This window comes from Arvicanthis niloticus, chromosome 4 (assembly GCF_011762505.2).
Source record: "Arvicanthis niloticus isolate mArvNil1 chromosome 4, mArvNil1.pat.X, whole genome shotgun sequence".
In the NCBI taxonomy this organism is placed as follows: Eukaryota; Metazoa; Chordata; class Mammalia; order Rodentia; family Muridae; genus Arvicanthis; species Arvicanthis niloticus.
Genome location: NC_047661.1, coordinates 100154094 through 100169724, shown reverse-complemented (window position 1 = coordinate 100169724; position 15631 = coordinate 100154094). Strand labels below are relative to the sequence as shown.

General features: G+C 46.6%; 1 protein-coding gene across 5 annotated transcripts in view; it reads right to left on the bottom strand.

Annotated features, from left to right (window-relative positions):
• Positions 1 to 1105: 1105 nt before the first annotated feature.
• Bcar3 (BCAR3 adaptor protein, NSP family member) overlaps positions 1106 to 15631 on the bottom strand; it is a 110024-nt gene continuing 95498 nt past the window's right edge. For all 5 annotated transcript variants that reach the window (XM_034500529.2, XM_034500528.2, XM_076933203.1 and 2 more), the window contains 5 exons: positions 11783 to 11898; positions 7910 to 8081; positions 6372 to 6483; positions 5915 to 6127; positions 1106 to 1724 (listed from right to left, as the gene is read on the bottom strand). In XM_034500529.2, coding sequence (XP_034356420.1) covers positions 1546 to 1724; positions 5915 to 6127; positions 6372 to 6483; positions 7910 to 8081; positions 11783 to 11898 — 792 coding nt within the window. In that variant the 3' untranslated portion in view covers positions 1106 to 1545. The remainder of the gene's footprint in view (positions 1725 to 5914; positions 6128 to 6371; positions 6484 to 7909; positions 8082 to 11782; positions 11899 to 15631) is intronic.

Below are 15631 nucleotides of genomic sequence, written 5' to 3'. Positions count from 1 at the left end.
TTCTAAACTTTTTACAGTGAAAAAATACTGTGTTTAAACACTAGACAGTATTATTTTGGGGAAACCAGAAACCTGGAAAATAAGCCTGCAAGATTTGTGTATTTGTCAGCTAGGGGAAACAGTTATTTCACGTGCTTTTTCTATATATTTTAGTTGATTCAAAGTATAGCAAACACTATACATTCTAAAAGTGTTAGGGTCTGCCTTCTCACAGAGATTGGTGTGGTAGAAATGTCCCCTAACAGCTCATGTATTTGAACACTGTATCAGGAATTGGTGGTGCTGTTTGGGAAAGTCACAAGTCCAAGTCACAGGTCCTTGAAGCTTTAGGAGGTAGAGTCTTGTTGGAGAAATCCGTCACTGGGATTGGGCTGTCTTTTGTTTGTTTGTTTGTTTTGGCTTTTCGAGACTGGGTTTCTCTGTGTAGCCCTGGCTGTCCTGGAACTCACTCTGTAGACCAGGCTGGCCTTTAACTCAGAAATCCGCCTGCCTCTGCCTCCCAAGTGCTAGGATTAAAGGCATGCGCCACCACCACCCGGCTATTGGGCTGTTTTTATAGTCTGACCCCTACTTCCTGTTCACGCTGGTTCCTGTGTGTAGATGAAAATGTGATCCAGGCTTCTGTGGCCATGCTTCGCCTGACTACACCTTCCATGCTGCGATGTTCTCTGTCCTGGAACCATAAGCCAAAATCAATCCTTTCTTCCCCAAGTTGATTTTTCAGAAAGTAACCAACATATGGGTTAAGAGAGATACCTAAAGAACCATGAATAGGAAAGCATTGCTCCAAATGTGCCTGTGAAGGCTTTCCAGGAGAGCCAACTCAGTATAGACCAATTGTGTCATGAAATAAAATGGCAGCTGACATCTTGGTGTTCAGTACGATTTTTAGCCAGAATTTGCCCTTGAGTTTGAACCTAGGTCTTTTGAAGCAGGACTCCTTTGGCTCAGTATTCCTTCTGTCTCTTTCAGCAGAAACCCTAGATTTGCAAACCACTTTTGTTAATTTTAGTTTTAATATGGAGATAGGGAAGAAAGTTCTTTAGAACCCAAGAATTAGAATTGTCATGCTAAGTTGAGTCAATATTAAAGAGACAGGATACAATTATTTCACAAAAAGATATATTTCCATTCATGACTATTTACAGTTTCATATTCAAAGAATATCATATAACTGATACCTTCTTCCATGTTTCATGCTTTTCTTTTAAATGCCTCTATTTACATTTATCTGACAAGGAATTAAAACTAAGATGGTCAAATACCATGATATTAAACAACCAGCAACATAGCTATGTCTTAAATTTGCTGATCGACATTAGCAATAGTTATCTTAATAATAAATTACCATCCATTTAAAATCAGTAGTAATTTTAAACAATTCATAAATAAGTGTGCTCTGTGCAATTTACACAGTTAATATCCTGTGGATATTAACAGCTTGTATCTTGTTAGACTTGCACGTTATTACTTTATCAGATGATAAGCATTCCCAGCAGGACTGGAGAGGCTCCAGGTAGTGCCCCAAGGTCCCCCAGAGGGCTCTCACAGCTCGGCCTGCTTTCCAGAAGGAGGTTCCAGTTTCCGTGAGAGGGCGGTTAGGATCTGGTTGAACTTGTCATATCTCTCGCTCTGGTTGACTTCGGCACCCTTGCTGCCCCACAGCAGCCGCATCTGGAACTCAGTCTTCAAGATCTCAGTCATTTCTTCATCCGGTTGGAAATCTAACCAAGACAAAACGGGTAAGATCAGTCCTTTCTGCCTAAAATTAAAAGGTAAACATGAACCAAAGTTTGTTTTAAAGAAGAGTTAAAATGAATGTTCTCCTCTCAGAATTCAGAAAAATGTAGGGCATTTGTCCAGCTTCAAAGAATTCGCAGTCAGCTCACTAAGCCTGTGTCCCCTGCAGGCTTGTGGAGTAATGTTGACTGTCTCCTTGTCTGCAGTTGTCTGTAACAGTATGACGGATGCAGGATTTACCTGTCACATCATTCAAATACATATCACGTGATTCAGCTATCTTAGCTGTAAAGTTTGATTTACGCTAGTAAATTTACATAGTTTTAGGGTACTTCCAGGCAGCCAGTTTTACTGTCTGGGTAGAATTCCCAACTCTACCCACCTCTGCTTTCTACCAAATGACTTTAATAATTAATGAAGGGGGACTGTGGACATAACTCGTTTGGTAGAATGTTTGCCTAGCATGCTTGAAGCCCTGGGTTCCCTCACCAGAATAAATTAGGTATGGTAGCACATACCTGTGACCCTAGCACTTGGGAGATGGGAGCAGGAGGATCAAGAAGTTCAAGGTCATCCTTGGCTATACATCGAATTTAAGATCAGCTTTGAATCTATGAGGCCCTGTACTCAGAATCAGTAACACAGCTATTAAAAACAATGACAGGTTTTTTTTTCCTTTTGGAAGTCACCCCCACATGCTGCCTCTCTGAGCAGATCAGTTACTTTTCCTGAGTGTTCCATGGCACACTCCGCTTACCCACTGTGCCTCTCTCTAAGCACCTTGAGAAGTGCCACGTAGCTCAATGCAGCGCACACACACCTGTGGTGAGTGTCCATCACTCTGTCTGAGGAAGCTGCTTTCTTCTGCTACGAAGCTTAACATTCAGTTTACACAGCACTTTCTAGTATGTGTAGGACAAAAAGACAGTAACGTCTAGATAAAAATGCCTTCCCAGGTGCTAGCGGTGGATATTCTTGACTCTGTCTTTTATTTATTTTGTCCCTCAGTAGAATTCAGAAGAAAGGAGATTCAGGACCCCCAGATGATCTGGAATTTCAGGACATAGTCTGGGGATGAATTGGAATAGTGAGAATGACATATACATATGAGATTCCAGTTTGGGGAAACAGCTCAGTCAGTAGTGTTTACTGTGTGAGCACAGAGGCTTGCGTTCAGTCTCTAGACGACACGTTAAAGGGCTGCACATACACAGCTGACAACTGGGCCGTCATAACAAGCTGCTGACAGAGGATTAATATCCAGAAGAATTCAAAAAACAGGCAAGACAAATAGCCCAACTTAAAAAAAAATGTGCAATTGAGTTCTCAAAAGACACAGAAATAGCCAAGGAACACCCTTAAAGGTGTTCACCATCCTTAGCAATTAGGAAAATGCAAATTAAAACTATTTTTAGGTTTCATTTTACCCCAATACCCTAGTAAGAGTGGCTAAGATCAAGAAAACAACAGACACTAGCAGGGATGTGGGCACTGGGGAACTCTTATGTGCTGTCATTGAAATTGTCAACTGGGGCAGCCACTATAAGATCAATGTGGTTAATGCTCACATAGCCTATGATCCACCCATGTTGCTCCTTGGCACACACCCCAAGGACCTGACAGGGTACCACACAGATACATGTCCACTCATGTTCAGTGTGCTCTTCACAGTAGCTAGGAAGTGGGAATAGCTTAAGTGTCCTTGGGGTGGTGGAAAAAGAAGGGAAATGTGGTACATACACATTGTGGAATACTATTCAGCTGCAAAGAAAGTGAAATAATGAATTTTGTTGGTACCTGGATAGAACTAGGAGATACTATTCTGAGATGGGTAAACAAGACCCAGAAAGATAAATGCCGCAGGACAAGGGACCATGATGGGTTGTGTGTGGCGCTCTAGAGAGGAACAGTAAGGCACAGGACACAGGTGCTATGAAGGGGAAGGCTTTGTCCCTTCTTCCTCCACTGCTCCTAGCTTTAAAAAAAAAAAAAAAAAAAAAGCAAAAGAACAACAACAAAAAACCCCACACACCAAGGATGACTGAAAAAAACTATAGAGAAACATATTTTGTGTTTACTTATATTCGTGTATGTATATACATATATAAATAATTTAAATCAAGTTGGGTCACTTGGGGTGATAATACTCCCCCCAAGAGCCATAGTCAATCTAACAAACTCCAGTGTCAGGCCTAGGAAACCTTTCTTGACGTCTTTGGGCAAAGGGGTTCAAGAGACTCTCAGAAATTGAAGGTAAGACCCTGTTGCTGAAGATACCACATACTTTAGGCGAGGGACTGGATGGATGGAGCTGGAATTGACCTAGAAGCCCCCTCTATGAGGACTAGCTCTCCTAGCATCTGTAGATGCTATGCAGGCTGCCAAGGGAAAACACAAAATTAGAAGTCCTACCCAGCTTTCAAGCCTCTGAGCCACAACAATGAATATCACAGCAAGATATTTCTAAGGGTGCCAAAGTGGCCCTTATATCTTGGGGGTAACCAACAGCATCTAATTGGATTAAAGGCGCACTCACAGGAGGGAATTTGTGCCTAGTTGGAAACCTGGTCAACTACCTGCGGTTGATGAGGTCAGGGGAGAACCTGCTACTACCACTCTCCTACCCCAGTGTGATTCCCGACTGCACTCTTAAGTACCTCCCCATATATCCACAGATGGGTGTAGTAGGTGTAGTAGCTCTTGTCGCTTATCAGAGCAGCTGCTTTTTGCAGCAGGTGACCATCAGTGAAAGTCCCCAAGTAGCCAAAATGCCGAGAACAATTTATTGTGAGCTGCCCATCCCCTAGTTGACACATCTACAATCCAATCTCTACACCTAAGGCTCAGGGCACACGAAGGAAGAAAGAGGGTGTGGAACGATTAGGAGACTGAGGCCCAAGGTACATACTGTAAAGTACTGTCTTCTGCGTCTGATGGGGAGTGGAACCCATGCAGCCTCAAAAATATGGTCACCTAAACGAGACCTGTTCAATGGCAACACCAGCTGACATTCCAAAGCGGGTGGGGGAAACTTTATAAGGCTCCCACCCCCTAGATGAGTAATTAATAATACTACCCCTAGATGAGTAATTATAAGTAATTAATGGCTGCTAAGAGAAGAGTCAGTCTCCTCCAGGGATCCAGTTATGGTTGGTCATCTCTAGACACACACACACACACATATGAACAACACTAAATTTACTCAGTAGGTTATATATACAGATACATGTTTGTGTATATGTGTGTGTAACAATAATTAAAGTGATCTACATATGGAGACATGGGAGGTGAAGGAAGCGTGTATGGTAGAAATTACATAAATTAATTACGTAATACAGTACTCATGGGTGGCATTCTCAGTAATTGTTTTAAGCTTGCCTTCGCTGCCTGAGAGATGGCAGGAGGTTAAGAATATGCACTGCTGCTGTAGGACCTGAGTTTGGCTGCTAGCACCTATGTCAGGTAGCTACAGCTGCCTGTAGCTAGCTCAACAGCGTGAGGCCTGGCCTCACTGCACCTTCGCTCATGGTGTATACACACCTACATAGAAATACATTATCATTTTTTAAAAATTCTGTTTCTTAAGACAGAGTTTCTCTGTGTAGACTTGGCTGCCTTGAAACTCACAGAGATCCACCTGCTTCTGCCTCTCAAGTACTGGGATTAAAGGTGTGCGCCATCACTGCACAGCTTGAAAAAAGTATTTTTAAAGCGAGGCGTATCATGTGCCTCTAATCCCCACACTGGAGAGACAGAGGTAGAAGGGTCCCTAGGACTTGATGGCCAGCCAGCCTCGCCTCCATGTAATCCCCAGGCCAGTGAGAATCAAAAAAGGGATGTATGGTACCTGAAGAAAGGCATCTGAAGTTGACCTCTGGCTTACATATACTCTCTCTCTCTCTCTCTCTCTCTCTCTCTCTCTCTCTCTCACACACACACACACACACACACACACAGACACACACACACACACACACACACCACAGTGAAACCCATTTCTTTGTATGCTCGTAGACATTATCAAAACAGGAAGTAATGAGCAAGGGTGTAGAAATGTATCTACACCTTAATCCTTTCTGTTGGTCATTTTTCTGACCCAGGGCATCCATGCCTTTTTTTTTTTTTCCTTTCTTCCAATTCCTTCGCAGAGAAGATTCCAGAAACAAGCTCCTACCTGCCAGGAGTCTCTCGGCGTTCATCCTGTAGCTCTCCCAGGCCTCCGCCGTGAACCTGGCTGTTGCCAAGTGGTTTAGCAGAATTTCACAGCTCTCGTCATTCTTTTCCCACATGTCGGTTCCTTCAAAAGTGACAGCCTGGCGTTCCATTAAGGTCACAAGAGGCATCAGCAGTGGCACTGATACACTGTTTGCTGGGACATAGGTAGACTCTGAGGAATGAGGAGGAAAGTTCCAGATCACATTTTGTTGACAGTCAATCACAGACCCAACTGGTCATCTGGGGTTCCTGAGCCACTGCAGAGCTGGCCATGCAGTGCCTCTGCGTGAGCCAGCATCAGCCTTGCAGCTGACAGAGGCATAGCATATGCCCTGTTTAAAGCGCTGACAAACAACAGGAACTGCTAACACAGGAGAGACTTGAGGAGCCCCGACACCCTGCCCTCCCATGCTCACCTCTGCCTTCATGCAGGATTTTGCTAAAGGGCTTCAACTGCTTTTCATAGAGGATGGCTGTTTGGGTATAGTGGTGCCTCAGAGCGGTCCAGGTTTTCTCTAACCTTGTGATCTGGAAGAAGGAAAGATTATTGTTTCAGAAAGGCTCTTTTAAAAAAATACCTTTCTACTTAAGTTTTGGAATACGTGGTGGATGAGCATGAAGTTCTCTGAGTAGGTGTGAGGTGAAAGAGAACGTAACCTTACACCCTATGGCTGATGGCCATCCCACAATGCTCGAATGTGTGCATCTATACATAATTTTATTTTTTTAAAAAAATGCCTAAACGGAAGTATCTCTCTGTAGTTATTTTGTGTGTATGTCAGAGGATGGCTAGTGAGTGGGTTCTCCCTACCATGTGATTCCAAGAAACTTCTGATAAGGGCCCTTAATCTGTTCAGCATCGTGCTTTTTGTTGTTGTTGTTTGTTTTTAATGAAGAGAATTATGTGCCGAGCATGCTCTGACTTCAGGACATAGGACTGCAGCTGGGTCCCACGGTGGCAAGGATGGCTGTTTATGAGTACCTGGCAGGATTTCTGAGCTAATCTAGGAAACAGCCAAGATAAAGCCGCAGCAGCGCCGGCACAGCTGGCTGGACCTGGCTTGCCAGACTGACTCTACGACTCAAAGCTCTCCAAGCAATCACACGAGGGAAAGCAGACCTGAGGAGTAGACAGCAGATCTCACTTCCTTCACAATGGAGGCCCACTGTGTTTGACAGGCTTCTGAAAACATCTAGCATCTGTCAATGCACACACAGTCAGAGACCCTACCTGATATTCTAGCTGGGGAGCCACACGACCAGTGAGAGCTTCACAACTGCCTTAAATTAAGTTCCTTGGGGAAGATACTTTGAGACAAATCAAAGTCTAGAACAGTGGTTCTCAACCTTCCTCATGCTGCAATGCCCTGTAATACAGTTCCTCATGCTATGGTGACTCCCCCCCACCAACCATAAAATGTTGCTTTATAACTATAATTTTGCTCTTGTTAGAGATCGTAATGTAAATATCTGGTATGTGGGATATCTGACATGTGACTCCTTTGATGCCCAAAGTCATTGTCATGATTAAGGACCGCTGGCTTAGGGAATCTCTGATACAAGCTCCTTAAATATCAAGTCATTACCCCAACTAACCACATCCCTGATGGCCCAAGTAGACGTAGCCTCTGTCATGCCACAAACTCCAGCATGGTATCTTGTCCTAACGGGTTCTTCAGGAATACTGCTTGTTAGTAGTGAGACTAACTCTTGTTATTATGCATCAAAGATGAGATACTGAACTACCAGCAGTTACCAGTGCAGTGTTTTTACAAACAGAATCAAAACACTAAGGACAGTGCTCTTGGCTGTCTGTAACCAACTCAGCTTTCACTAAAACTTAGTTTATCTTTAGAGGCTGGCTGGAGCAGTCGGATATGCATGGTGTACAGAACTCTTTAAGGAGTGGTGAATGCATACTTGCATGGGAGGCTGCACAAAGCCAGCATCTCACCTGAGGCATCTCTAGGGCTTTCATGATGGCTGAGAAAGAATAGAGGTCTCCCATGGCGTCCTTCAGTTCCACAGCCACCTGGATGATCTTATTGAGTGTCCCCGCTCGGTTCTCCAATGTGCCTGTGCATCCCAGAATGTCCACAGCAATGCCGATGGCCATGGTGTTGTGTCTAAGTAGGAGAAGACCAAGGGTTGGGTTCGGGTCAACAAGATGAGAAGAAAATGGCCCTAATCATCCAGAAGGAGGGTTATTTGTGTGCCACTGGCTGGGAGCCAGTTTGGAAAGCTAATCTCAATAAAGTCCATCCCACACCAGACTGTCACTATGAATTCAGAAAGTAAGATGCCTAGGACATAACCAGCTTCAATCCTGGACATGGGACCATGAAGAGGACCTCAGAAGTGCATGTAGCTACATGTTCCCTCTCTTCCCATCGAGGCCTAAGGAGATACCACAACACACAGGGGATGCTACCCCTGAGGAAGACTGGAGCTCCCCTTAGTGGGAACGGAAAAGAAGAGAGAGGGGGAGAGAGAGACAGAGAGAGGGAGGGGGAGGGAGAATATGAACTCGATTCGAGATGTCATGGGTATCAGAGCAAGAGGAGGTGAGGAGGCAGGAAGAGCCCCACACAGGCACCACAGAGAGACTGGAGAGGTAAACAAAGACTGAAAGACAGGCAGGAATTCACTGTAAGGTCAGACCCTAATAAAACAGAGTATCTACTCCCCCTCCCCAATTCTCCCTTTTTCTCACCCTAAATTACAAGGGTCACACTCAAGAGCTTTAGGGCAGGGAACAGGGTGAGTTTCCTGTACAGAACAATGGGACCCTATGTGCAGGGTCTGTCTGGCAGGAAGCTCAGTGACCTGTTCCTTCCCCTCTATAATCTGAATCCAGGAATTTACTGCACTGGGCCAGAACTGTCTTAGTCTTCCAGGCTACTATGCAAGTGCTGGAAGTAAAACTGTAGCTATGATTCCTAAGATACTCCGTGCCTTTGAAACCCCAGGGTCATACTCATACTCTCCCAAAAGCTCAGAGCTGGGGCCGTTGTTCCTATCTGTGTTCCTTCTGTGCCTAGGTGGGTGGTGGAGGCCCAGAGCATGCCTAGCCTTCCCGGTTCTCCTAATACCTGTTAACTAAGTTATGAGCTCTGCTGTCTTTAAGTGTCGTGAGTGAGTGTGGGTGTGTGAGTGTGTGTGTGTGTGTGTGTGTGTACTCACTTGCAAAGCAGGGACAAGGTATGTAAAATACAGACTATGGGCACAAAAATAACTTTACCATCTTTATCTTTATTTGTAAGCCCCACCCCTACCCCATTTCTTTCTCTCAACCCCCTCCCCAAGGTACTGGGGACTGAACCCAGGGCCTTGTACATCCAAGGCAAGCACTCTACACCTGACTTATGTCCCTATCCTGTCTTAACCTTTAACTTTAGGTCAAGGTCTCATTAATTTGTCTCCTCAGTTACTGAATTTGTGGTCCTCCTGCCTCAGTCCCTTGTATAAGCTATAACTGACAGGATTGTCCCCACCAGGCCTGACTATCTTGACTCATTTTGTCTGTTTGTCCCATCTCTTTCCTTTTCTCCCAACTATGTCCCATTCCTGATTGCTTGTCTTTCTAACCAATGAATCCAACCAGATTCCCAAAGGATAAACTTGGCGTATCTGTTGAGGAGTCGTATCTTAGTAAAAAACGTTAATTCAGCCCCACTACAGGTGTTTCTTTCAACTAACACTAGACCAGTTTCCCCTGCTTCATTCATGTGGTGTGCCACCAGTGGCTAACTGGCTAATGACAGTCACTTGCTCACCATCTGCTGGGGCCTTCCTGGTGCTGGTGGTGCTGGTAGTATGTGGGAATGACTCAGTCTGTGGCTTACATGTCAGTGGCCAGCAGCTAGTGGTACCCACATCTTACCAGAAGAATGCTCCAGCTTAGCCTGCCCAGGAATGAGGTAGTAAATTGGACACCAAGGGGTAGTCTGTGTTTGATTTTAGATCAAGAAAATGACGTCACCGTGAAGCTCAGGGCTCCTAAGACCGTAACTAGTCAAACTATCCCCCAGCCTCTGTGAGTAGATCCCATGGTCAGAGAGAGAAACAAATTAGGGTGTAAGATTCCAGGCAAGCAGCAAAAAGTGGGGGATCTTGACAGCTGAAGTCAGAAGACAAGCAAGAGAGTGAGTGGCCCTGCAGCTACTGGCCAAAGCTCGGGCCCCAGCGACCTCTCCATGCCAGGACAAAACAAAGGTGTCTGGAGATTTCAGATTGCAGTGTATCTACTTGGAATGAGGAAGTGAGGGTGACCACAGCACCCAGACAACAACAGGGGAAGAGACACGATCTGCTGGGCATGAAGAGGAGGCTGAGGTGAGAAGTCTTGTCAGGAAGAACAAGTGGCTCACCAGTTGGGGCATGAAATTCCCCAAAGCTTGTATGAACAAAGTTGGGGGTCACTTCCTAACAAATCTGTCCTCCTCCTGGCCCCGACTCCAGCCTCCTCCTCACTCCCTCAAAGCCCTTTGTTTTGTGTTGTTTTTATTTGTCGTGGTCACGTCTCCACATATAGGCTAGGCTGGATTCCCTGTGTATATGACAGACTGGCCTGGAAATTGCGCTCCTCCTTGCCTCTGCTTTACCAATGCTGAAGTTACAGACATGCCACCACACACTCGTTTTTGTAAAGTTGTGTGGAATGCAGCCTTTACTTCCAGAGGCCGACGGCTGCTTGCATAAGTGGATATTAAGACTTAAATTTAAATTTTTTCATCTCTCGGTTCCCTCTGCCACCCACATACAGTGGCCACGACAGTGGCTTGAGCACGCTCCTACACCACAGAAAACTCAACTGGCCAGGGCTGTGCCCGGGAATATCGTGGAAGCTCTAACAGTCATGGTGACTGGGAAATAATTTGCACACTAGTGAGCACGGGGGGGGGGGGGCAGTTTTTGTTTTAATATGAAAATCTAGTCTTCTGTTTCTTGTCTTAAAAACATGTCTCATCTCTAAGCATTCCATGTTCACGGGCATGCTTTCCTTTTGTTTCATAGTTTGTTTATTGTTTGCAAAAAGGCTTTATTATATAGCTTGGGCTGGACTTAATCATCCCGCCTCAGCCCCCAAGTTCTGAGATTACAGATACCTGTGTGGTTTAATGAACACCTTGTGTGACAATGAGTACCGTTAACTTGAGAGAATCTACAATCAGGTGGTAGATGGGCCCCTGGGGGACTTTATTAGCTGAGGTAAGAAGACACCACCCTGTAGGCAGCGGCACTCCCTAGCTGGGACCCTGCTCTGTGTATGGAGAAGGGCACAGAGCAGCAGCTTGCATTCCTGACTGAAGATACAGTGTGACCACATCTTTGGAGTTCCTGCTGTCTTGGCTTCCTCACTCTGAGGGACTGTGAACTGAAATAAACCCTCTCTTGGGATGCTTTTGCCAGGGTAATTTAGTACAGCAATAAGAAAAGAAACAAAGTACTCAGGGGTGCAGTGTTTCTGAAAAATGGCACCAGGGTTTCAGAGCCTGGGGATCCCCAGTCCTTCTGTCCACCCTTTAAAGAAAGAGGTCAGAATCTTTTCTCCTCAGTCTTCCCCAATCCTAATTCATCAAGAAGTCTTAAGCTCCAGAGGCCAAGTGAGATGCTCCTGAGGGGAGGAAAGCAGCAGGAAGGTGCAGTGCTCTAGCTGCAGCCACACCATGGCTTCAGACACAGCTCCGGCTTGAGGAGAGTCATGTGCACCCTGGAATGACGTGATTCCAGGACAGTCTGCTGCTGCTCCTCTCCCCCTGGGCATCCTGCTGCACACATTCCTGCAAGGAGCTGACTGTGGGGAATGCAGAGACAGCACGCTCACCTTTCGATAATGTCCAGGCGCAGCTGGCGTCCATGAGGCAAGGTAATGAGTTCCAGTCCTGAGCTCACACCCATGGTCCTCTTCATGTCTTCAGAGACTTCTAGTATCCTAGCAACCTGTCGGGAGCCGAGGAGAAATTCGCCAGATCAGGAAGTGTGTTGGCCCCAGTGTTAATTTAGCATGAGGAAAGAAAGAAAGACAGTACATGGAAACCCTGTGGCTGTGGATGGAATGTGCTTGGATTTCTTTGAGTGACATGTGAAATGTTTCTTATATACAATATTTTAACATACATAACAAAATATAAAACTGGGTGAGGGGCTGGTCTGCACATTGATTCCTAATGCCTGTGTAAAAAGACAGGCATGGTAGCGTGGGCTCCTAATCTTCAGTACTGAGGAAGCAGACATAGGTAGATCCTTGGGGCTCACCAGTCAGCCAGCCTACATGACAAGCCCCAGGTCCTCAGGATACCTGAGGGGTTGTCCTCTTACCTCCACTCACTGACACGGGCATATGTACCCTCATATGTGTACTATCTCACACATGAACAAGAACACACACACACACATGCTTGGAGGGCAAAGGACTGACGGAACTCCCTGAAGACTTGGTCCGCATTCAAGCCCAGTCAGGGAACTAATCACTTATTAGGCTCTGGCCTGATGCAGGCTGGATCCTGGCAACACATTTTGTTGCCAACAAGAAGGCTGTGAGTGTGTGTGGAGCCCACCAGTCTCTTCAGTGGAAAAGCAGAGTGTTGTCCGAACTCCCCTCTGCCCTGGGCCTTACCATTCACGGTCTCATTTAACCATGGCTGGCTGCTATTGCCCTTAATTACGCCTCTCCTGGGTGCAGTAAGTGTACCTTACGGCTGGAAGCCATTAAAAACATATGTGGTGACTGGAAACCAACACGCCCACGTCTTCTCCACAGAGGTTTCCCTGAAAGAAAATCTTTCTTTGTCCAAGCCAGATCTCATCTCGACTCAATTCTTTGCTTTTTTCTTCATTGATTAAATCTGTTCTTTCAGTTTCTTACAGTGTGATTTTTTTTTTTTTACCATCTCATTTCTAAGGTGCATAATCACATTTGAATGGAATCCTTCAGACCTGACTGTCTCTTAGTATACAGCACACTGAAAAATTACAGTGGGGTCAGCTGTATCTCTAAACTGGGTCCGTGCTACCTCACTGACGTACTGCAGTGTGACCCTGGGATTCAGGGAGTCTAACAGAGTCTGGACATGTGGCAGGCACCAGATGGGCTCTGTGCTTCCTGTGGTGGGCTGTCTTCTACCATAACCATGCCAGGCATGTAAGCAGTGCAGAGATTTTTTATAATATCACACACACACACACACACGTCAGGAAGTTCACCAGTTAGTTATTCAACTTGACCTGAAACTTCCGTAGCTGAGCAAGGCAACTACTGTCAGCCCTGGGGTACGAGCATGAGGACCTGGCTGTCCAGTGGTGGCACATAGGACAGGATTCAAGATTCATTCCAGACTCACCACTGCAGTTTAGATTTGCCCTTCTCAAGGGCTTTGCTAAGGATTCAAATGACTATTTGAAAGTACAAGTTGTGAATCGTTGGCCATGCGGAAAGGGGGCAATTCTGGCCAGATCTCGGGAAAGGGAGGCCCACCTTGACCATGGCAAGGCACTCCATACATTCCACACATTCTGCCCACCATCCTGCCAGAGATTCTCAGCCCTGTTCCTCTTTGACACGCACTGAAACCCACACCCTCTATGTAGTAAGCCTCAAAGGTTCACCACTGACACGGTTTTCTTCTGGAAGCATTAGGAGGCATTCTGAGGGCTCCATTCTGAGAGCAAAAAACCTCTAGTCAGAATCAAGTGTCAATCACCCATCACCAGGTCTCTTTCCTGAGCCATGCACACTTTCTAGGGCTGAGCTGGAAGACTAAGGATGTTGATCCCACACTGGGGTCTAGGCTAAGTCCTCTAGGGGAGTATAGGAAGGGCAGGATGCCTAAGGAAAGACACTAAGTCCTACTTGCTACCACTGTGTGGACCCATTCTTCTACATTCAAGACCCTGTGGTGTCCTGAGGTCCCCTGATGGGTACCTGGCCTGGTCTTCCTCTCAGCTACCAAGAGGCCTAAAATGCAATCAGACTGCCAGGCCCAGTCACTAGGCATTCTGGCTCTGCTGTCCCCAGCACAGAGGACTCAGACCTGTGCCCACTCACACATGGGTTTGTTTCCCTAGCTTGATGGTAAAGTGCTATCTATAACAGCAAGATCCTGTACGAGCCCAGACACAGACACTTGCAAACACTGAGGATGACAATCAGGTCCTTCACTGCCCACCCATCCCCACTCTTCTTTGATCCAGAAATGAATCTCATTTAGATGAGCCCCCATCCCCATAGCTTTTGATAACACATGTGCCTCCAAGCATGCAAGACACATTCTGCCGTCAACTTGCCAACTGCTCAGCCTTCCAAAGTCATCTCGGGTTGGCCGTGATCTCTAGCTTCAAGCCCTTACTCCAGCCTGGGGAGTCCAGCCACTCACGCCAGAGCATTTCCTGGCCATGCTGTGGTCCAAGTTCCTGTATCACATCTCCTCTCATCTCATTCCCACCAAACAGCAGCATCCAGGAGAGAGATGCCAGTGAACTGGGCACAAGGCAGGTGCTCAATCAAGGCTGAACATGTAACACTGATCAACACTTAGTGCTTTACTCTGGGCCAGGCAATGTGCCCAGGGCTTGGAATATATTATCTCAGTCTTTGCTGACCACCTGGGTAGGTGGTACTCCATTCCACAAATGGAGAGAGAATGAGGGCCATGCCAGCTGCTGATGGGCAATGGTGGGATCTGGACTCATCCGTGAAGGCCAAGTTCTTAACTGGTAGACTTCAGTTCCCCATTCAAAGACAGTAGGTGGCAGAGCAGCTGTGCCACACTGCTGTGTCAGGGTGAGTGAGGCACAAGCAGTCCCCATCTGCAGGTGGCAGGGCCCTGGGCTGGGGTGCTGGACACTGATGGGCTCCAGCTTCCAGTGTGCTCAGAAACACCCACTATCCTGATGCCCTTAATACGCAGCTGTTCCTGAACCATGTGCTGGGGTGGGAATGGGCACACGGCCCCAGATGCTCCATGCTTCCGGCTCCTGGGCAGCTCCATCTCATTGCTGCTCCATTTACAGTGGGAGAGGAGTTTCCCTGTTGGAGACACTAGCTCTGCCTGGTAGTAGAGGGAAGAATGGGGACGGCTGAACAGAGCCTTACCCATGAGACTAGGGTGTGCAGAGTCTAGGCTGCTTTCTCCCTGCTTGCTGGGGACTCCCAAGAAACCTATCTTTCAAGGAAACCTGAAGACAGGTATGGGAGGAGGCCCAGGAGGAGGACAAGATGCTCGGGGCAGGAAAAGGAGGAGGACTGCATACTTGTCAAGTGACATCAGACCTGGGCTCTCCTTTGAAGGATGTCAACAGCAGTAGGAAGCTTTCAGACCTGTAAGGAATGGGCAGGCATCTCCCCTTTCTCTCCTTCTAGACACTCAAGCCCTCATAGACAGCCACGGGAAGAAGTTGTTCTGTAATTACAGACCCCTGTGTACACAAGGAGCTTCCTCCTGGGGCTTGTGGGCAGGCTCACACTAGGTGTGAATCTCACTTACCTCTGGCCTGCTGGTACTGAACGCTCAGACCCAAGGCCCAGCCAGACTGACTTGCTGGGACAGGAACTCTCAGTCCTCTTGCCACACCAGGCAAGGTAAGGTAAGGATTTAACATGGCAAATTTTCTGCCTACCCGTGTGTTCTGCACAAGGCCACCCAGCCACCAGTTAACAAGTCCTGTTCTTTCACAG